Source organism: Malaclemys terrapin, chromosome 1, assembly GCF_027887155.1.
Source record: "Malaclemys terrapin pileata isolate rMalTer1 chromosome 1, rMalTer1.hap1, whole genome shotgun sequence".
NCBI classification, from domain to species: Eukaryota; Metazoa; Chordata; order Testudines; family Emydidae; genus Malaclemys; species Malaclemys terrapin.
In genome coordinates, this window is record NC_071505.1 from 219,424,046 (window position 1) to 219,447,524 (window position 23,479).

At 43.5% G+C, this 23,479-nt stretch overlaps 1 protein-coding gene across 2 annotated transcripts; it reads right to left on the reverse strand.

Annotated features, from left to right (window-relative positions):
- Nucleotides 1–450: 450 nt before the first annotated feature.
- Nucleotides 451–23,111, reverse strand: LOC128825322 (toll-like receptor 8). 2 transcript variants are annotated; one of them, XM_054007728.1, is made up of 2 exons: nt 20,340–23,111; nt 451–3,978 (listed from the first exon to the last, which is right to left on the reverse strand). In XM_054007728.1, the coding sequence occupies exons 1-2, from the start codon at nt 20,433–20,435 to the stop codon at nt 850–852; spliced, it is 3,225 nt and encodes a 1,074-aa protein (XP_053863703.1). In that variant the 5' UTR covers nt 20,436–23,111; the 3' UTR covers nt 451–849. The 2 variants fall into 2 exon arrangements, with proteins under 2 accessions (XP_053863703.1, XP_053863712.1); XM_054007737.1 differs by lacking the exon at nt 20,340–23,111 and adding an exon at nt 7,012–7,094.
- Between the last annotated feature and the right edge of the window lie 368 nt (nt 23,112–23,479).

A 23,479-nucleotide genomic window follows, 5' to 3' on the forward strand; every position in this document is an offset into this window, starting at 1 on the left:
ATCAGTCTATCTGTTCCTTTATATGAGGTGGTGTAATGTATAAAAATTAATACTCATACATATATAAAAAGACATCTTATTAACAGTGTAACAGAAAAAATATGAAGCAATGGCAGATGTCTGAATGACATTATGACACAAAGAAGCCATCAACGCCACAAAAAATTTCTAGTGTCATTATTAATATAGCATCATAAATGTGTATCGTGCTTGACAAAAGATTAAACCTGACATACATGCAGCAGAGCCCGGGCCCCAAGTAGTTGACATTCTGAAGGCAGTTATTATGTAAACATAAATTTTATAATAGATTAAATATTTCAAGAAATAAAGTTGTAATAAATACATTGCCTATAAATATAAAGATACAGAAAAAAGTGACTATCTTAGCAAACATTGCCTTGTTAGAGAATACACTTTAGTCTACTACAGAAAAATGTAGCACAAGAACAGAAAGAAAAAAATACTGTTTATATGCAGCAAGTTTGTGTATGTTATTAATTCTGTCTCTATGATTTTATATTAGCTATTTTACTTTAACCTGGTAAAGCAGACTCTCTTCAGTACAATATAGCAGTGTAACAGGTACATTAAACTGTAAGTACTTACCATAGAGTACACCCCATAAAACTTTAAGAAAACCACCCAAAGTTTTCAAAGGTGACCAGTGATGTTGGTTGTCCAGCAAGAGATAACGTAGAGCAGCCTGATTTTCAGAAAGTGCTGAACAACCCTCCTCCCCAAATTAGGACTCTTTTTAATGCATTTAAAATTTGGCACCCAAATACTGAGACACTGAAAATCACAAGTTATTTTTTGAGAACTAAAGCTAGCTGTTGTAATCCCTTTCTATATACTGTACACCCCATCATCTCGAATGCTGTTATCAGTTAGCACTGCACTTTTTAGTCTTTGCCAGAAAAGGCCTTCAGCGTGTGGATTCTTAGGCCAGTCAAGAACAGAGCTCTTGCAGATCCTCCTTCTCAGCCTCAGGTACTGGGAATGCTGTAGCACCGGCTCCAGTAGAATAAACACAATCACATCTGTATTCTCATCCATTAGTCTCTGCAGAGCGATATAAAAAGCAGTTTTAAAGTTCCCGTTTTTCACATATCTTTCAGTTAGAACAAATATTGTCTTTCTGCTGTGATGGATGCTCTGTGCAAGGTTGTCAATGACAGCCTTTCCCGGCTCCCAGTCCCTTTCCTCCAAACAAAGCAGAACATGCTTGTCTTCGTTTTCTTCTAGTCGAAATCGTAGCTCATTTATTACCCAGTCAGTTACTGTCGCATCCTGAGTATCATAGGCTATGTAAGCATCATAGAGAGCTTTGTCTCTGGCTATATTCTTGTATCCTTTTATTTTTGCCATACAAGAACGATAAGTATACCAGACATCCCAGTAAAATAAATGTTTAGTAACTGCTATTATCATAATGCTAATAATAGTGAAGAAAGAAATATAAAATAATATTGCTGCAACACTATCCAGAATGCAAGCATGCAGGTCAATCAAGAGAATGCTATGCTGTCTTTGGTCCTCAGGGTTCATGCAAATGACATTTCTTGCTACTTGTGAGATCGGAGTTTTGGTTTTCTGAATCCACCTTATGAAGTTGCTGTTTTTGCAGGTGCAGTCAAACGGGTTCCCTTTTAATTTTAAAATCGTCAAATGTTGTATAAGTCCTGATAAGAAAGTTGACTGATTTAAGACTTGCAGTTGGTTGTAACTCAAATCCAGGTAGAGGAGGCTGCTGACTCTCTCAGGCAACCCAACGACAATCCTGGAAATCTTGTTCTCCCTCAGCAGGAGAGTCTGGAGTGACTGTGTGTAGTTGTACTGGATATCAACGGCCTTCAGTTTGTTCTGACTTAAGTCAAGCAACTCCAGAGATTTAAAATATCTAAGATTTTCCCAGCTGAGGGTATGTAGTTTGTTGTTATTTATATACAATATAGTTAAGCTCTGAGGCAGATTTTGGAAAGCCTTAGTGGGGATATTTCGAAGTCTGTTGTATGAGATGTCAAGATGTGTCAGCTTTTTTAGATGCTTAAACAATTGTATGTGATTCGTTTCTCCATTTTTCCATAAGATATCAAGATGGTTTCCTTTGAAGTCTAGTTTTTGAAGGGAGTCACTCCTTAGTTCAAATTTTGTTAGTGCAGAAATGTCATTCCAGCTTAAGTTTAAAATTTTTAATTTAGGAAGGTTTTCAGTAAATAGTAGCTGATGTGAAAAACCTGTCACTAGAAAATAGTGCTTGTTATAGCTAAGGTCTAATACCTCTAGGTTAGGTAGTTCTTTAAATGCAGAGTAACTGGTCAAATCCAGTTTATTAAATGAGAGATCTAAATATCTGAGTTTAGGTAAATAGATTAATTCAGTGCCATTGAAAGCCTGGCCAAGGGCATTTGAAGACAAATTCAAACAAGCTATATCCCCAACGCCTTTAAACTGATTTGGGTTAATGAAGAAGATATTGTTTAAACTCAAATCCAAGGCTGTACCATATGAGGTACAAAGCTGTTCAAGGAAGTAATGTGATTGCTTTTTTTTATCAGAATATATGACAGAAGGGTTCAACTTGTGTTTCCACACCAAGGTCCGATGATGATTGATCAAATAGTCCTCTTTGTTAAATGATTTTAAAAAACCACGCTTTTCTGTTGTTTGTGGGAATATTTTGTTTTCTTTCAAGTATATTTCTGTGAGGTTCCTAAAAGCCTGGAAGACAGACATATCAACTCTTTTAATAAAATTTATCCCAAGATCAAGGACATTTAGCTTTCTCAGAGCAAACAAAGGTTCCAAGTGCAGTTTATCTAATTCTTTGAAGACATAACCTTTAATATATAATCGTTTTAGAGATACTAGAGAAGAAAAGTATGGTGAGAGGGTTAGATATCGTGAGTATATTTGTTTCTGGTAGTTGAAAGATAGATCAAGTTCCTCTAAAGAAGATAAATTCTGTAAGAATTCTCCAGTAGCTATTTCGCTCATTAAGAAGTTAGATGCAAGGTGCAGCACCTCTAGCTCTGGCATGTTTTGAAACCAAATAGCGGGTACACTAGTGAGTGATGTGCTGGATAGAACCAAAGTCTTTAATTTTTTAAGATTCTGGAATGCCAGAAGATGTATTTGAATGGCAGAGTTTCCAGAGCAGGGTTCACAAGGAAAAGGCGTATTGAAGCATTTTGGACAGTTCCCACTTAAATCAAGAACTTCTAGATGAACTAGTTTCTTAAAATCATCTTGACTGATGTTCTTTATCTTGTTATGACTCAAATAAAGTTCTTGTAGTGACACTGGCAGTTTGGGTGGCACCCGGGTCAAGTTGTTGTAGGAAAGTGACAGCACAGTCAAACTGGTGAGGACTGAAAAAGCCCCTTCTTCCATGTTGAAAAGTTTTTCACAGGCATTACCATAGTAACAGTTCTGGTCCATATAGAGTTCCTTCAATTTTGTGAGTTCTTTGAAGGTGTTCTTGCTAATAGTAATAATCTTATTGGACTTTAGACTTAGTGAAGTAATGCTAGGTGAAATCCCTGCAGGCACTCTGGTTAGCTGATTGCCATTAAGATGTAATTCCTTTAAGTGTCTTAAGTTTGAAAAAGTTGCATCTAGTATTTTTAAAGGCTTTGGAGACAAATCAAAATTAGATTCTTTTGGCTTAACGTGCCAATTCCAGTTTAATTTAAAAAATGTAAGGTCCTTAAAGTTCTGAAAATCCTCTTTAGAAATCTCTTCAATCCAGTTGAAAGACAATATCAAGCCAGTAACATTTGTATATATTTCCTGAGGGACTGCTGTCAGCTTTTGTTTACTACAATCAAGGAGAATCGAGGAGCTATTCTGTTTTGCTTTTATTTTACAAGGTAGGTCCTTAGAAACCCATTGATGATGAGTGGAGAGACCAAACTCAGGTTGAATCAAGAGGAGTAGGAAGAGCAGGTTGTGGGGCATGGTAGCCATATTTACCTAATTAAAAAGAAACAGGCAGATTAATGGTTTTGGTATATTGTTGTTGACAAGTGCTGTTCATGCACATATAATATTTCACATTATAATCTTAATAATTTTTAAATGTGTGTCCAAACCACAAAAATATAAACAAAACATACTACTAGCATAGTGTACAGGCAATTTGTGATTGTTATCAAAATTGACCAGCAACATAATTTCAGTTATTTTATTACTGTTGTTACATACACTGTATCCTGTCCAAAATGGAATAAATTAATTTTTAACAGAAAGCACTATTTCTGAGGGAAATTTCTGTTAAGTTCTTTGAGCGAGAAGGACATTGTAAGATTTTGATGAGTTGTACTCATTACCCTGGTTTTGTTTAATCACTACTATATTTTTAGTACTTCAATGAAAAGGGTTAGGGTGTGGAATATTTAACAAATGCTTCCTTTATCCAAAAGGCTAATTAATCATTGTTAAATAGGAGTTTACAAAAACAAACAGAGTTTTAAACAGTCTGACTAAAAATTCCTTCAGCTTTCACTCTCTTGGCTCTTTACACTACTTTTCCTGTCCTCCTAAGACTTGCTTTTGAGGGTCTTAGCTAGCACATATTAGCTAGCATGTGTTAACAGCCTAGTATAGACATGGCAGTGTGCCTTTAACATATGTTAAGTGGTCAAATTAAAGTTAAACTGTACTCTAGAGATCAACTTGTGCAGTGTCTTTGAATTAATTAGGTGAGAAATGCCAAGGTGATCCTGGCAGGCAACCCACACTCCATGCTGCAGAGGAAGGCAAAACAAAAAAAACCAAACCCAGGTCCCTGGCAATATGACCTGGTGGGAGATTCCAGATCCCAAATCTGGTGATCAGCTGGACCCTGAGCACATGAGCAAGACACACTAGCCAGGCATCTATGAAAGAGGATTCTCTGTACCACTTCAAAGCATCAGTCCACTCCAACCAGTATTCCATCTCTCACCATGGCTAATCTTTAATGCTTCAGAGGAAAGTGATAAATTACAATTATAATTGTGCATCAGGGAAAACAAATTCTTCCTGATCCCTGCAGGCAACCAGCTGAAGCCCTGAAGCATGAGATTTGATTAGACCCATTATCTTAATGCAGAGCTATAAGTGTGATGAGCATATTGAAGGAAATGTAGGCAATCCCAGTCTCCTCAAGGTCCATGAAGGAAGAGATGAACAAGGGGACTCATATTCACAGACTCCAAGGCCAGATGGAACCACCACGACCAACCAGGCTGACCCTCCCCAACTAACCTCAACACACACAGGCTGTAGAATTTCTCCCAGAAGCTAGAGTAAAGCACGTCTTTTAGAAAGATACCTAATAGGTCTTAAAGACTCCAAGTGATGGCTAGTACACCACCTCCTTGGTAAACTCTTCCAGTGTTTAATCACCCTCACAGCTAGGAAATTGCATCTTATTTCAAGGTTGAATTTGTCTAAATTCACCTTCCAGCCATTGGATATAGTCTGCAAGGTTGAAAAGCCGCCCACTATCCGATATCTTTTCCCTGTGTGATGCCTCGATTCAGTGATCAAGCCACCTCTCAACTTTCTCTTCAATAAGCTGAAAGAGTTTCTCTCTTTAAGCCTCACATCATAAGTCTTGTTTTCTAGCCCCTATATCATTTCTGTGGCCTCTATTGAACTCTCTCTAGTGTTTCTTCATCCCTCTTGAGGGGCAGACACCATAAGCATACATGTAATCTAGTAGCAATCTTACCAACGCTGCGTACAGAGGCAAGATCACTTCCCTACCTCTACCTGAATTTCCCCTATTTATACATCCCTGGATCACAGTACCCCTTGTTGCCGCAGCATAGTCCTGCGAGCTCCTGTTGAGGCGATTCTCTGTGATGATCCCTGAGTCTTTTCTTAGTAACTGCTTTCCTCTGTCTTGGAAATGCTTGGGGGAAAGTAGGTCCATTAATTAATGAGAAGGGGAACAAAATGGTGCCTCAGCAATGGCTGAGGTGCTGAACTTTTTCTTTAACAAGAAAAATATACTAAAAAAATCATATCACACAGTACACTCTCACACACAAATATATTCATACATGAGATTTTAACTAATTTTTTATTGAGTTTTTATTTAGTTCTTAGTAACTCCCATGGGAGCCACCCAAACAGAGAGCTGGGACCTGAAGTGAGTGCAGAGGCTCAAGGCAATGCTCTCCAAAATAGGTGCTTAAAGTTAAGATCCTAAATCCATATTTACACACATAAAAAAGTGGCTTGATTTTCAAAAGCACTAATCATTTAGCAGCTGCCTTCAATGAGAGGTGCTGGAGGCACAGCACTTTTGAAAATCAGGCCATTTATTGAGAAGCCTAGCTTTAGGCACACATTACTGAAAACGTTGTCCACATCCTTCAAGTGGATGGTTCAGCATCTCCAGCAGATCCCTTCTGCCAGTCACAGGTCTGGAGGATGAACCACTCTCTATTCTCCAGAATCCAAACTCTGTCACCTTCCTTTGATGGCAGAATTTGGAGGCAATTCCTTGAGCAGAGTCTCACAGAGTTTAATTCCCGTGTGTAGAAGAATCTTGCTTTGTGTAAGGCCTTCAGTACTGTCCCACCTCGTGTGTGTGTGTGTGTGTGTGTGTGTGTGTGTGTGTGTGTATACACACACACACATACAACACTCAATTGATAGTAAAATATATCCTGATTTCAGGTTCAGTATGGGTGTATGTAAGTGAGTGTACACACACACACACAACAGGAGATTAGGAGATATTTTGAATATCAACTGAGTATTGTTAAGATAGGATAGATACTATGCTACAAATCATATGCGTTAAAAATTTGATGAGAGCATATCCTAAGAAATAACAAGAAGTTTGGCACAATATGTAATACTCCTGTCTAAACATGTCTAGCTATCACTCTGTCACACACACGCACACTGGCACAAGCTCACAAAGAGAGAGAGAGAGTAATAGTCAAATACATTTATGTTAAAGAATTGTTGACCTGTGAGTTTCAGCAGAGAGATTTAATCACTTACTTGCAGAAATGAAGAATCAACACTAGCAACTACGTAGATGATTCTAGTGTAGTGATGCAGTTAAGAGAATGTGCACTTTCCTAAGTGGTCTTCTACATTGTAGGCTGGCACAAAATCTGCCTTCAGGACATTCTTTTAAGCCATATAGATAAAACTTCTCCTACTGAGTGGTTGGCATGAAATACTTCTCCATCTGAAAGTAAATCCAAAACTAGTATTATGATGATTAGAGAGACTATTCCAATGTTAAGGTTGAGGCATATGATTTTATTTACACAAGCCCCCACAAAACAGGAAGTGAAGGGGAGTAAAGAGGAAGATCAAGAGCAAGTAGAATAAAAAATTAGGAAATATGAACTACATGTCTTCATGATGAGGGGGAAAAATAAAGGCTCAGACCATTTATGGTCAGTTAAACTTCAGATGGAATTATTCCACAAGACTAGGGGTATGGTCGTGTGGCCTGGCTGAATTCTATTTTTGATAATGACATTCTGCATACATAAATTCCCCCATTTAGTTTTACTAGAAGTTATTCTTCATTCCTCTCCGGTGACACTGTTGTGTAATCTTGCTAAGATAGAATAGCTACCGTACTTGTGAAATTCTTTAAAGCACTTTGGGCTCCTTCAGGGTAGCAGTTAACCATATTTAGAAAATGCTATTTGTTATCAGGAACTTATGAAAGCGAAAGAGTATGACTAAAGAGCAATAGTAGAAAAGTCAAAACAACATTAGATGTAAACATGAGAATAACACATCAAAACTAACAACAAAGGAGAGAGAATGACCTGGAAGTAAAAGAGAGAGGTATTAATTTTAATTATTTAGTAAGGAAATGAAGATTTAAGTGCTTGTTTCATTTGAAGTCAAACCTAAATGTTTGTCATAGTGTGATCCTGTGGGGTTTGTTCTGTTTTTTGCTGGGAGGGATTCTTTGGGGGTGCCAATATTCTATGCATTATTTAATTTGCCTTCTCTACTTATCCATCAGCCTATATGCCCTATATTATGGCAATCCTTCCTCTAGCCAAGGGAGACAGACAAGGCAATGTTCAAGGCCCATCAGCATTATCTGGCCAAGAGTCATTCGACCGTGATGTAATGTATTCCCTTTTAAACAAGAGGCTGCGCACTCTGCCTCCAGAGCAGCTCAATTTCTCCACAGGTGTACAGTCTGATTGTAAACTCTGATCACCAGGTGTTTTTGCAAAGCTGCCCATTAGACCAGCTCACAACCTTTGTTATTATTTGTATCACGGTGGTTCCCGAAGGCCCCACTCAGGCTGAGGACCCATTGTGCTAGACACCCTACAGGCAGATAGGAAGACATTCTTAATGGAAATTGTGTACAATGCTGGGCATTGTAATGAAAATTCTACCAGACCTGTTAACCAAACTTCGGTGCGCTCTTCAGTAGAGCTAGACAACAATTCAGAATAAATAATATAGTTGGCAAATGTAGTTCCCTTTTCCATTGTCTTCTATAAATGTAGACATTATTCATAATTGTTTGCCAAATAGTTTAAGCAAACTGATTTCAACCTATGGATTCTTTATGATTACGATTATTTGGTATTTGGGTTAACTTTACTAGTCTCCTAATATGGCATTGTTTCTATGCCCTTATTGGCAACCAAAGCTTAATAAATAAGAGCAGTGCCTAATTCACATCCCTGAGCAACATAACATACCGATTTAAGCTGTAGTATGGCCATTGCTGAAGTCAGGAGTAGTAAGGACTGTGGAATTTGGCACATATACTCAGTTGCTGCACTAATGCACTTATTTGAGGTCTGGAAATTCTGCATTATGGTGAGAGAGCCTTACGAAGCTCAAGCTATGTATTTTATTAAAGTGAAGGTTAGGACATTCTCTCTCATGCAAAAGATTTTAAATATTGGAACAACCTACGAAAGGGTGTGGTGAATTCTCCATCACTTGACGTCTTTAAATCGAGTGTGGATGTCTTCCTAAAAGATATACTCTGGCACCAGAAGCTATGGACTTTCTGCAGGAATTACTGGGTGAAATTCAATGGCCTGTGTTATGGAGGAAGTCAGATTAGGTTGGATGATCACACTGATCCCTTCTGGCACTAAAATCTATTAATGGTTTCTGTTGCTCCTCTGCCTGGCTGGTATTGCCCTGATCGTAGGGTTTTATGCCAGAGGAGGAAAGTATGAACTGCCAAAAGATTAACAGGCCTAAAACATTGTATATAGGATATTTAAAATCTTTTGCATGAGAGAGAGTGTGTGCTTGGATTGAATCCACAGCTCTTTATATTATGTCACATTAACATGTAGCAACCACACACCCCTTATATACAATATATTCATGTACCTCTGTTAGTCTCAATGTATTAGCTCGCTTTATGGTAGATACCTGGTCTACGAGTGGCAGGAAACACTGCCTAACTGCTTCTGTGAAGTTACCACCACAAACACAACCCTATTTCAGTCAAGTGTATGAATTAAAATTAACCAGTCTCCATTTTGTGTCATACAATTATTCACTAGTTCTGTTTTCACAGAGTGCATCCACTTATATTCACAGCTCTCATTTGATTGCCAGAGCTCTGGCCAGGTGAGTTTGGAGAACTAGCATGTAATATCAACTGTCAATTGTCCATTCCAGACTAGATTTTATACAACATTATTTCATATATTTGCAAAGTGCACGATACAATTTACTGTGCTCCATTTTTTAGCTGTTCTTTTCACAACAATCACTGTAAATCACAGTAACAATGTAGTACTTGAATGTGTTCCCAGTGTGCATAATTAATGACTGTAGAATGCTGTGACTATGTAAAGTGCCAAATAAATGTTATCATCAGCAAAGGATACAGTCATCAATTTTGTACATCAAAGATAACAGCCATTTATGTGAAGTTTCACGCATTTGTTTGCGTTTTGCACATATTGCTAATTTTGTAGTCCATATTTTTTCATGGCATTTTCAAATTCAATCAGTACATACTTTAATTATAGATACTTTTGTGTAATGTTTGGTTTTGCTGTCTCTAATCTGGGAAGAGATAAAGCCAATTAATATCCATTTGGATTGTTGAATATCTGTTGATGAGTATTGGGAATACTCTGTTGAATTTTGCAATATTTCTCTTCACATAAAATTCATTATATAATGATAATTTAAACACAGAATCCCAAAATATGTTCAACTATTTAAAATACATGCATATGAAATGTATAACAAAAGCTACAGATTTTATTTTCAATATACATTAATAAAGTTATTCATTTGTCAAACTACTAATATCAGAAATAACTTAGGGAACTTAAAGGAACAAAAACTAGTTTGTGCAACCATTGTAGTCCAAGAAATGACTATATTTCTTCGCGCTCACATTTTTGTTTTGTAATCTTACATTTCTTGTTTCTTTTGAACCATTTAAATACCTTTATTTGTCTTTAAAGGTCTTATTTTTAAAAAAGATATCTAGCATGTCACTCTTCCTAATATTCTTATTATAAAAATAACATTTATTGGATAGTTCTCGCTCTTCTGTTTTAAAAGTTCTTGTGAGGAGTTCAGGCATCTTGTGTGCAAGAAATAATTATTTTGTTTATTGTATAAGTAGTAAAATATTTGGGGCAACATTGTAAATGTAACACATTCAAAGTGCCTCAGTGACTTAGGTGTCTAAGTCCCATTGACTTTCAATTAGATTTAGTTTCCTAAGTCACTTTTGAAAATAGGACTTTGCTTATTAAGTCCCTTCGGGGCTTTTGAAAATGTTACCCTTGTTGAATCACACTTTTCTTGCAGCTCAGTGTCTGCATTAAGGAATTTGTGTCATTCTAGTAGGATTGTTTACTAAAATCATGAAATTTCCACACAGAAGAAAATGAATATATTTCTTTGTAAAGGTTAAAACAAGAATGGTGGGATATGTATGGGTTATCTGCTGCCAGCTGTGATCCCTGCAACACATAAGAAATATTTCCACAGTATCTGGGTTTTGGGGGTACTGAAAGCAACAACAAAAGTGTCTGTATATGTTGATCTGAAATGAACAACAATGAGACTGATTGTCCGTCCATATTTCCTATGCGGAGGGTAACCTCTACAGGCAGGGCCGGTTTTAGGAAATGCGGGGCCCAATTCGAACATTTTCAGCGGGGCCCTGGCAGGGATGATTAACAAAAAACAAAAAAGTAAAAAAAAAAAGCCTTTCATTTCTTCCTTGTATTATTTACTTTCCATAACTATATAAACAATAAAATTATATATTATGTACATTGCATCATATATGCTGTTGATCGGTTATTAATGAGCTCCGTTTCACATGTGTGGGTCCCCAGCACTCCCTGGGGGTGGTGTGCACATGTGCAGGGCTGGCGCAACCCATTAGGCGACCTAGGCAGTCGCCTAGGATGCTGCGATTTCGGGGGCGGCGACCGCGGCGGTATTTCCGCGGCGGGAACCTTCCATCGCCTCTGGGGGGGCAGCATTTTGGGGCGGGACCATCCGCCGCCTAGGGTGGCAGAAAAGCTGGCGGCGCACCTCCACATGTGTGGGTCCCAGCTGCTCCCTGCCCCCCCTCATTGAAGCAGGTGTGCAGGGTTACTGCCCTCGGAACTGCAGGGCACCAGTGGACATGGAGCTGGCTGGAGGCAGGGCAGGGGCTGACTGGAGGCAGGGTCTGGCTGTAGGCAGGGCAAGGGGTGCAGGGCTGGCTGGAGATAGGGGGGTGTGGGGAGGGCTGGCTGGCTGCAGGCAGGGTCGCAGGGGTGTGTGGCAGGGATTGGCAGGGCTGGAGACAGAGGAGTGCGGGACTGGCTGGCTTCAGGCAGGAGGGTGCGGCAGAGGTTGGCTGGAGACAAGGCAGGGGGTGCGGGGCTGGCTGCAGGCAGGGCGGGGGGGGCAGGACTGGTGCGGGTAGAGGGATGTGTGGGGCTGGCTGGCTTTGGGCAGGACCGCAGGGGGGTGCGGCAGGGGTTGGCTGGAGACAGGGCAGAGGATGCAGCAAGGGTTGGCTGCGGGCAGGAGGTGCAGAGCTGGCTGCAGGGCGGGTGGGACTGGTGCGGGCAGGGGGTGCAGCAGGGGCTGGCTGCAGGCAGGGCAGGGGGTGCGGGCAGGGGGTGCAGCAGAGGCAGCTGGAACCCCAGCCCTTTAAATAGCCCCCGAACTCCCGCTACCCCAGGGCTCTGGGGGCTATTTAAAGGGCCCGGGGCTCCCCTGCTTCTACCGCTCCAGCCCTTTAAATAGCCGCGGGAACTCTGGGGAAGCAGCGGGGCCCCAGCGGCTATTTAAAGGGCCGGGGCAGTAGAGCCAGTGGGAGCCCCGGACTTTTTAAATAGCCCCCAGAGCCCTGCAGCCCTACCCCAGGGCTCCAGCAGTGGGGCTCTGGTGGCAATTTAAAGGGCCTGGGCCTCCAGCCCCTGCTGGGAGCCCCAGGCCCTTTAAATTGCCCCCTGGGGAAGCTGGGCCACCCCGGTACACCATACCGGGGCCTGGGCGCGGGGCCCTCTGAGGCACGGGGCCCGATTCAGGGGAATTGGTTGAATTGGTCTAAAGCCGGCCCTCTCTACAGGGGCGGATGGTCAGCTACTTCTGTGGCCCTGGCCATCCCTGCCCCCATTAGCCTTCTGCAGTGTTCCATGGCTGGAGATGGGACTAGAGCAGGGGTGGGCAAACTTTTTGGCCCGAAGGCCACATCTGAGAATGGAAATTGTAGGGCAGGGCCATAAATGCTCATGAAATTGGGGGTTAGGGTGCAGGAGGGGGTGAGGGCTCTGGCTGGGGAGTGGGCTCTGGGGTGGGACCGGAAATGAGGAGTTCAGGGTGCAGGAGGGGGCTCTGGGCTGGGGTTGGGTGTGAGGGGAGAGGGTGAGGGCTCCGGCTGGAGGTGCAGGCTCTGGGGTGGGGCTGGGGATGAGTGGTTGGGGGTGCAGGAGGTTGCTCCGGGCTGGAGGGGTTCAGTGGGTGGAGGGGGATCAGGGCTGGGGTAGGGGATTGGGGCATGGGAGAGGTTCAGGGGTGCAGGCTCCATGCGGCGCTTACGTCAAGCAGCTCCGAGAAGAAACGGCATGTCCCCACTCCGGCTCCTGTGCGGCGACACGGCCAGGCAGCTCCGTACGCTGCCCCGTCCACAGGCGCTGCCCCTGCAGCTCCCATTGGCTGCATGCAGAGCCCCCAGGCTGCCTCACATATAGAGTCGGTGAGGGGACATGCCGCAGCTTCCAGGAGCCGAGCAGGGCAAGCCCCAGATCCCGCTCCCCGGCGGGAGCTCGAGGGCCGGGTTAAAACATCTGGAGGGCTGGACGAGGCCCCCAGGCTACAGTTTGCCCACCCCTGGACTAGAGGGAAGTGCAGTGTCTTACCACCACCATGACATACCCACCAGTCCCAAGGCAAAGCAATGGAAAAAATTAATTCAGCCCATGTCATTAACTTTTGTGCAGGCGTTCTTCCATGCTCGAACATCTCCTTTAAAGCAGAAGTTGAGGCATTGCCTGTGCCTGTAATGAAGCAGCAGGGTGCAGAAGTCTTTACTCAGTGTCTTTCACGTATTTATTTATTTATTTGTAGCAACTATAGTGTGCTAGTTGCCTTACAGACCATATAGCCTGACACATTCTCCACCCATCCCACTCCACTCCACCCCACCCCACCTCACCCCAGGTCCCCCTAAAGAGCATGCAATCTAACAGTAAACATAACCCAGGCCTCTACTCTTACTCCTTTGCATGGATGATATTACCCAACAAGACATTTTACAAGCAACAGCTGGCGAAATAGGGGGATGGGCTGATGAGGATTACAAAAATAAGGTCACAAGGTTACTTACTTGTTTGCACATCTTGTTCCACAATATTTACAAAAATTGAGGGTGTGTGGTCCTAACCCACTAAAATTCCCTTCCAGGGTCCAATGTGCCTTCCTCAGCCACCCTCCTTCTCCCTCCTACCACCTTCTATTCTTACTCCACGTGGCAACTGTACACATGCCATTTTGTGAACATTTCTCCTCTCCCACAACCAGAAAGCTGGCACCGTCATTCATTAGAGGCCAGGAGAGGAGCTTTGCCTGTTTCCTTTTCTGTCTGAGGGAGAAGGGCCTCTGTCAAGAGGTTTGCTGCAGGTGTCCAGGGTCAACAGCAGGGTCCAGGATTGTCATGGGCCAGTGACTGACAGGCCCCGCACAGATGTCTTGGTTCCTATGGGATAGGGATAGTTTGGGCCAAACTACCTCTGCCTACTCTTGCAGGAGCTCTAACTGCTGATTCAATACCAAAGATGGTTAGCTCTGCCTCTGGGAGTTCTTCAGTCAGCCCCCATGACTAGCATATGAGACTATTGGAAACCTCATGTCACTGGGTGGGGTGGGGGCTTTCTCCTGCTGGTGTCTGGCTGGAGGGGGCCCCACCTGAGCCACTGTTTTCTCCTCTCCTTCTCCCCACCCTACCTGGAGGAATAGCTTTGGTTGCTGCTGGTATAGTTTCTCACTCCCAGTGGTGGCAGGCCCCAGCCCTGAGAGAAGCTATTCCTCCCCAGCATATCTGGTTTGAGGAGGTAGGTGTGTGGAATGACTGCACGTAGACTGTTGTCAGCACAAAGCTTAGGAAAGAGCTGTAGAATTTGGCTCATTGTTATATATACAGGCCTTTCTGCCTGGATGGCATTGCCATACTTATGGGTTTCCATGCCAATTACAGGAGGGCATAGAGAACAATCAAAAGCCTACATAACACTGCATATATCACTTCTGCACAGTGCCCCTTGTCCATGTTAGTGCAAATACTGGTGCCATCTACTTCTTTATGCCTGTTCGCATCTCCTGTACATGAATAGAATAACTAATCAGGAAGGTGTGGAGAAAGACATGGGGATTTGGGACATTAGACTTTCTATGGTAGTGGGAGCCTGGGAAAATGTACTAAGACTATATGAGATTAGAGAACATATGACACCTGTATGTGCTGTGTGAGGGATTTTTATTATATGTTGGCCAAAAGGAAAACAGCAACAACAAAACACCACAGTTTTGTGGTTGTTGCTGCTTCATCACATCTCTACCTTTACATAGCATGACCTGCTTCTCTAAGGCAGACAAAAGCACAAAAAAGCAGTCAAAGGTTAGATTTGGTTTGGTGATGCTGCATGACACCTAGAATAATCACTGGGATTCACAAAGCCTGAGTTAGGTGCCTAGGCTCCCTAGACGATGAATGGGGAGAGATTAGGCACCTGAGCATAGGATTGACAAAAGCCAGCAGGCTCGGCAGCTCCGTGGCTAAGCTTGCCAGTGGGAGATGCAAAGGAGATGGGGGTGTCCTAAGCCCTGCCCCTCTCATGGAGATAGGCGCCAGAGTCCAGGCTGAAGGAAGGCACCTAGCCTTGCTTGAGATTCTCAGCTTTGACTCCTCTCTTGACAGTAGGCACCTATACTGTTAGCAAAAAAGAGGGGAGAGGAGGACTGTCCTTGCAACTTTTAGCCCCATGGTTGGAGTACTCACCTGGGATGTAGGAGACTCCCCCACCCCCAGTTCAAATACCTCCTCTGCTCAAGGGGAGAAAGGGCTTGAAGAAGGCTCTGCCACATCTCAGGTGAGTGCCCAAACCACTGGGCTATGCCAGTCTCTCCTGCTGAAGATGTTCCGCAGTGGGTGACTAATGAAAGCGCTATCGGAGCAAGGGGACTGAAGCCTGGCTCAATCACCTCCCAGATGAATGCTCTAACCACAGGCTACAGAGTCATTCTCCGACTCATGCTCTCTCTCTTGCTCTCGCCGGCCCAATGACTCTTTCATTATTTCATAGTGGAACAGCTTCAATAGGCGAGAATGAGACTCACTTGCACCAAAATAGTCTATACCCCAGGGGTTAGGGCATGCCCCGAGAGGTAACAGAACTGTGTTTAAATCCCATTTCACCAGAGGCAGCTTTGACGGCAAAAACTTAGATGCCAATTGAGTTTAGGCACCTACAGGATTAGGCAGCAGCAGCAGAGCAGGAGTTTTATGAATCCCATGGGGCCTGATTCTCAGATTTAGGTGCCTAAAGTGACAGGCACCTACTTCCTTCTGTGAAGCTACCCCCAAGCTTCTCTTAGTCAACAATGACAGTATGGGGAGATAATTATAGTCACACATTTTATTGTGAACTTTTGCTTCCTCATATTCAGAGCATTATTGCTAAAGGAATGATGGTCTTTCACATACACATTCAGGCCTGAAACACTGGCGAGGTGTGATTTTGTGGCAGTCTCATGTGACAACCAGAAAACAAAGACTTACAATTCATACACACTCTGCTTCAGGAACTCTTATGTTTAAATAACTGTTTCCATTGAGTCATTTCAATGAAAAAGCAGCTTTTCAATTAGGAAAGCAAAAATGAAAAAGCCTTTTAAGGGGAAAAAGACCTATGCTTGATAGCGTGCTTACAAAAGACAATCACTCTCTTTAAAGTGGAGTACAACATATGTAAGAAAAGAGAAGACCATGGATTATATTTTTGCTATGTAAACAGCAGGTCCTTTCAGATGCATTCTCACCACTGAGCTAGCTCACTGATATAATGTGTCTGGTGTGCAGCTATTACTGAGAATAGAAAGGTGGTGATAAAGGGGCTGGAACAGTCAGGAAAAAAGTGCTTGAGACTGAAGTTCGACCCAGGGTCTTCAGTTTGCAAATTCACAACTTTGCAGTCATTGTATGAATTGGTTGCCATTGTTTTTAAAATGTCCCAGCCATCTGTAATATAGAGATTAAAAAAAACAAAAACAAACCATTTTCTCAATTTTTTCTGAAACTGCACTAGCAAAAACGTATTTTTGTTTGTTTCTGTCATCTCTTCAAAAGGTCAAATCTACCAGGTTTGCTTCCACTGACAAGTTTTGCTGCCTGCAACATACCTTAGTAAGAGAAAGAAAGAAAAATAACTGGTGGAAAAAGAAAATCACTAATTTAGGGTTAGCAGCTGCTCTGCCACCCCGCCTTCATATCAGAAATTGTTATCTTGTGGGGTTAGGGAAACCCTACATAAAAACAAAAAAATTCATTTTAAATGCCAGGGGTTTTTGTATTGATGAGCCCAGAAAAGAAGTCACAGAGGACTCAGATGTGCCTTCTTTAAGCCTCTCATATGGATTCAATACTGTCCCGTCCCAAATTCAGAACCTTACCCCTCCCCCCCTCCAGCTCCCAAATTTGACACAAAAAAATCAAAGAGCTTCATAAATACACAACTATGTTTAGACATTGGTCAGTATGTACTAATGACGTGATAGCACAGGTTAGTGGCTAGGTTACTAGACTAACAACCAGAAGACCTGCCTTCTGCTCTTAGTTTTGCCACTGGTTTGCTGCGTGATCTTGTGGGAATCACTTGATTGAGCTGGGTGTCAATTTCCCCATCTGTAAAAGTGGGGAGAGTACAACTAGTAAAAGTGATTTGAGATCCCTGGATGAAAAGTGCTGTATAAGTGCTATTATCATTAATCAGTGGGAAAATTAGACTTGGTTCTCCGGTTTTTCAGATGAGCGCTCTACTACAGCTCTTGTTTTGAGAGGCCTTTGCAAAGCAAGGCTCAGCAAGCATGGAGGCAGGAAACGCAGATGACAAAGAAGTACATTTTCTATTTTTGGTGTGCAATGTTGCTTAACAGTTGGTTCCACTGGCAGCCCACACACAGCCAGCCTCCCACCCTCCTTTTGTTTTTAGCTCTCAACTACTATTGTGATGTTCCCTCATACAACACCCTGTCTGCAACATAGTATGCCTGCTTTATATTTACAGTGTATCTATCACCAGAGGGATTCCCACATGTTAGTGCTGAAGAACAAAAAGCAACATGATCTGGGGTTTCAAAGCATAGTACCAGCTGCACAACAGGACGTCTTATTTAGTCCACACCTTCCCCTTAGTCCTGCTCATGTTAGCATGGCACCAGCTAAGGAAGGATGGGTCCTGCAATTAATCAGCTGTAACCAAAGATGTATTTACAATCAAGATGATCATAGTATTATGATGGTCACACTATAATTAAGGTATAGAGGGGCACATCCCTACAGCACTTGTGACTGCCAATAAAATATTGCTAATTCTGTCAAAGCCATCCCATTAGATGCTATGATCTTGCCATAGGCTAAGAAGTGTTGAGTGTAGTCAGTAGTTGGTTATGCTATTTCAACAGAAATAACATATTTATGAAACATGTGGGGGCTTTGTTCACCAAAATGTTGCTAACAGGCTTCCAGATTTGCACCATTCTCTATGTGTTAATATAGGACCAAGTTGTCATTCCTCCCACATTGAGGCCCACTGACTCCAAAGGCTTGAAATCTGTACCATAATTAACTATATATAGACAAAGATAAGCTTTGCAGTGTGACCTGAAAGTAAATAAAGTCAGACACTGGGAGCCAGATTCAGAAAGGGTCTGAGGCATTGTGTTGCAACACCTAATTTTTAGGCGCATAGAAAATCACTGGGATCCACAATGCCTGAGTTAGGCCCTATACAATGAACGGGGAGAGATGGATAGCTCAGAGTGGCCTCCACAAAAGTCAGCATGCGAGGCAGCTCCTGGCCTAAACTAGCCAAATGAAGATGTTGACAAGAGGGTGTGTCCTAACTCACACCCTCTCAGGGAATTCAGTGCTTCAGTTCACAACCGTGAACCCTCTCCAAGAGACAGGTGCCTAAACTGTTTTGTGCAAGAAATGCCAGAAGAGATGCCTAGTAATTAGAGCACTCATCCACCCTGCAGGAGACTGAGGTTCAATCCTCCTGGCCCCCGTGTCTGACAGGGAGAAAGGACTCAGATAGGGTTCACCCACATTCCACAAGTGTGCCCATTCGACTGAGCGCTGGGATAGTTTGGTATGCAGCTCCTTCCAAGCTATTCCAATCGGGCTAAGTACTGGAATAGTAATTGGAGCAGAGACAAAGAAAATGACTCGATCGCTTGGTGATGAAGGCAATGACATGAGGAGGTGGGATACATTGTCCTTGCTCCAGTGAGTTAGTTATCTATAGTGCAACAGCTTCCACACGAGAGACTGAGGGAATCTCAGAATACCCCATAGGTCAGTGGTTAGAGCACTCTCCTGAGATGGGGGAGACATCTGTTCACCCTCTTGGGCAGAAGGAAGAAGTGAACCTGAGTCTCCTACAGTCTGGTTAAGTGCTCTAACCCTTGGCTGAAAGTTATAAGGTGGGTGTCACAGTTACAGTGTAACTGCACATGTATTCCCCCTCCACTTAAAGTTTCCTGTTCCCAGCCATTACCACTCTGCTTGGCTTCTACTGAGCATGTTCACACACACTGAGTATGCTCAGGAACACCTGCTGAAGCTGTTGCCCTCATTCTGCCTCCCCCCCCCCCATCGGCAGGTATGGGTCATCGCTGGGTGGAGCCACTTCTCTCTGCCTTCTAACCAGGCATTTTTAAGGCTACACTGCCCCCTGCCTTAGGGCATGTCTATACTACAGACTTAAGTCGATCTATGTTAGGTGGCTGATGGCTGGATGAGGGTCGCTGACAGGACCGCGGTGGGTGACATCCACACTACCCTCCTTCTGTTGGTGGTGGGCGTCCTCACTAGGAGTGCTTCCACCGACTGAAGAGATGCAGTGTGGGGGACTGAGAGCCAGGGCTCTCACCCCCGTACAGCTTCTCACAGGGAGCCCAGCTGCCCCCTGGGCTCTCAGGTCTCACTGCCGGGAGCGGGGGCCAGCCACCTGGGCTTCTCACCTCCCTGTTCCCTGCTGGGAGTGGGTGTCAGCTGCCCGGGCTTCTTGGCTCACTGAGTGGGAAGCCTCCGGGCAGCAGACTGGCTGGGAGTGGGGGGCAGCCGGGCTCTGGCTGCTCAACTTTCTTGTCAATTTCACGGCTTCAGCATGGAGCTCTGAAGTTGACAAGCCAGCCAACAGCCGATGTAAGTAAGGCAGTGTCTACACAGAGACTGAGTCGCCTGGTCCTAACCACACTGACACAAATGCTACGCCTCTCCTGGAGGTGGAGTTATGATGTCAGTGTAGTAGTGCGCTTACATCAGCGGGACAAGGCTGTAGTGTACACACTGACATAATTAGGTCAACTCACATGGACCTAACTGTGTAGTGTAGACCAGGCCTTACACTGTGATATCCCCAGCAAGCAAGTCTGCCTAATGGCCAGCGCTTGTGCTTTGCTTTCTCACCAAGGGCTATGACCAGTGTCTTGCCAGCAGTTACCAGTAACCACACAGCTCTTTCTATGCAAACACATTTATTCTTATGGTTAAAAGTATTGCAAAGAAAACATACATTAAAAACAATAACAGTTCATGTATACATGCTGAAACTTACCAGTAGTGACCCATCCATCTTATGGAGTCCTAGTAGGCCAACGTCTTTCCAACCCTTCTGCAAGGTTTGCCCCTCACATACCCCCTCCCCTGTCATCCCAACTTGGACAAAAGATCCTGTCCATTTGCTGGGTCACAAAAAAGGCTCCAAATTAATCTAAACCCAGACTGTTTATTCTTTGTCTGTGGGTCTCTGGAAAACCCAGCTTGAACTGGTATAGGCCAACCTCCCCAGGGAGTGGTACCTCTCTGGAGGTGATTCATTTTAATTACCCCCACACTGTTTCTAGTTCCTGGTGGAACTGTAGCAACCCTTCCCCTGAAGTGACATAGAATCCCCAGCCCACAGTGTTACGTAAACCATTCATATATTTACCACCAAATGGTTCCCACAGCTATTGCATACAATTGCAATGTGTGTGTCACAGCAGAGGAGGGGGATTGAATCCGGATCTCCCACAGCTTGGGTAAGTTCTCTAGCCACTGGGATAAAAGTTATAAAATGGGCACTTCCTTCTCATAGATTCTGAATGGGCCCCAATCCGGTAGCAATACCCTGACCACACCTACCAGCTCAGGCGCTGCAGGTGGGGTAGGCGGAGGAATGCCTAGCTTCCCCTGGATTGTTGCACTGCGCCTTTGGCATGTGGACAACCAATGTGAGGCAGCAGTGTGCATGCCCAGAGGCAGACACATAGGTGCCTAAGGAACTTTTACAGTGAAAATTTAGTCATGGAGTTAGTTTACACAAGGTGAGGCAGCAGCCAAGCAGGTGTTCTGTGAATGCCAGTTGCATCTAAATGTTGATTTAGGGGCCTAAAGTGGCAGTTAGGTGCCTAAGTCCATTTGTAAATCTGGCTCTGGTAGACCAACAGGGTAAGCAAGTTCCATTCTGAGACCCTCTCACAATTAAGGCAGAGGGCTCAAGCCCCTCAACTGACCTTCACTGTCATTCTCTTCTCTGAGGTATCCAAGCTCTAAATAATTTAGGGCATTTACTAACAATCTGTTGCATATAATTCTGTTTATTTCCTTTTTCTTCTTCTTACAAGCAGTGGTTAGATTGGGCTGAGATCCACCAGGACAGTGACCAGAGCCCAGACCCTCAAAGTTACTTAGGTGCTTGACTCCCATTGAAATCAATTGGTGTTTGACTCCAAAATACCTTGGAGGATCTGGGCCCAGGTATTTTTCTGGTAGTTGCTATTTTGTACTTTAACTATACTTTTTTTTAAAGTCTTTAGATCGTATGCTTGCAATGATCATCTTCAGAATGTGACCCAAATGTAAACCAAGGCAGAGTCTGTGTTTTAGTCCATGAGCGCTCTGAAGCAATAGTTTGGAGAGAAGCATGAACTGTTGCTTCATCTAAATGGGTTGGTAGCTCATTATGAACTAACTGTAACTTTCCAGCTGCAAGAACGGAAATGGAGAGAAGGAGGATGTGGGTTAGTTTCCTTATTTCCTAAGTTATTCACAGCTGGTGCTGTTCCTAACTCCCTCCCCCCCAGCCCCTCAGCTCAGGTTGGATAAGAGCTATTCCCTTTCCTCACACCCCACTTTAAAAAAAAAAAAAATCTTCTATGGTGAATGAAAAAATCACAACTTGTAGTAAAACGCTTGTTATCACAAGGGTGAAATGCTGTACTATTGAGAATGCAGAACATTGCACATGTGCAGATTGAAGGGAGGATTGAATAACAGTTGAATACAGTAAATTACACAGGTTCAGTTACATACACAAATATTACAGGGCATCCAATAAGGAGCAGAAAGGGAATGTAAAGGTCTTGGCATTTCAGTCTTCTCAACCCACATGTCTGCGTATTTGGTGTGGGGGACTGAGGGCGAACATGAGAGGATGGTGACATGTGAAGGCTATTTGCTACTCCTGCAATGATTCATGCATAGACAATGAGCACTGGCTCAGTCTGTGGTTAATGTGCTGCCTAGGAGAGGAGCACTGATCACTTTTCAGGGCACACCACGGCAGATCCTGCAGTTTTTATAGGCTGTGCATGAGCATCCCCACACCCAGTCACTCCTGAGTTTTGCTTATACTTGCTCATGAGTTGTGTCTAGGAATCATCTACACAATCCGTACCAACATTAATGGAACACCACCCTTCTTTACACTCGACAAATACTCCACACCCTTCATGTGGCCTCCATCTCAATGAAATAGGGGGAGAAGCACAGGGATGTCTTCTCATTCTCTCCATGAGAGACAGGTCTGAAGACAGGGGCCTAGGTGCCACTAGTCCAAAGCAGGTGGAAACAAAGCATTTTTTCTCATCCTCACCATTGGCGAGTGAAAATAGGAGGCAGGAGCAATGAGACTCTTCTGTTCCTGCCCCCTTCCCCTGTGCCCAGCAATAGGAGGCCATTCCACGTATATGGAGATGGTTGCGGGAGAAGCCAGTGAACACAGCTTCCTTTGGCAGAACAAACTCCTGCACTTCATGTTACATATCACACTTCATGTATGCATGTATGCAGTGTTGTAGCCGTGTCAGTCCCAGGATATTAGAGACAAGGTGGGTGAGATAATTATTGTTTATGTGCCCAACTTCTGTTGGCAAGAGAGACAAGCTTGCGGGCATCCACTCAATGTGCAGTGGCAGTCAAAAAAGTGAACAGAATGTTGGGAATCATTAAGAAAGGGATAGATAACAAGACAGAAAAGATCATATTGCCACTGAGAGCATGAACAAGTGGGAGTTGTCTGACCAACTCATGCTCTCTGTATGTGTGTATATATATCTCCTCAATATATGTTCCATTCTATATGCATCCGAAGAAGTGGGCTGTAGCCCACGAAAGCTTATGCTCTAATAAATTTGTTAGTCTCTAAGGTGCCACAAGTACTCCTGTTCTTTTTGCGGATACAGACTAACACGGCTGCTACTCTGACACTTGATCATTATCTGTTCTGTTCATTCCCTCTGGGGCACCTGGCATTGGCCACTGTCAGAAGACAGGATACTGGGCTAGATGGACCTTTGGTCTGACCCAGTATGGCCGTTTTTATGTTCTTATAAGCTTACACAGCTCTTCTTCAGGTCTGGGAAACATACTCAGTGTCACAGTTAAATACAAGGTGGAACAGGTTGTTTAACATAAGTAGTTAACACATATTTC

Excerpts from the sequence above, each read along its gene's own strand:
- LOC128825322 (XM_054007728.1), bottom strand. The coding sequence starts at position 20,435 with ATGACAGGGGAGGGGGTATGTGAGGGGCAAACCTTGCAGAAGGGTTGG. Across the intron at positions 3,979-20,339 it reads AGATGGATGGGTCACTACTG|GTAAATATGGCTACCATGCC; the intron begins GTAAGTTTCAGC and ends CTTTTTAATTAG.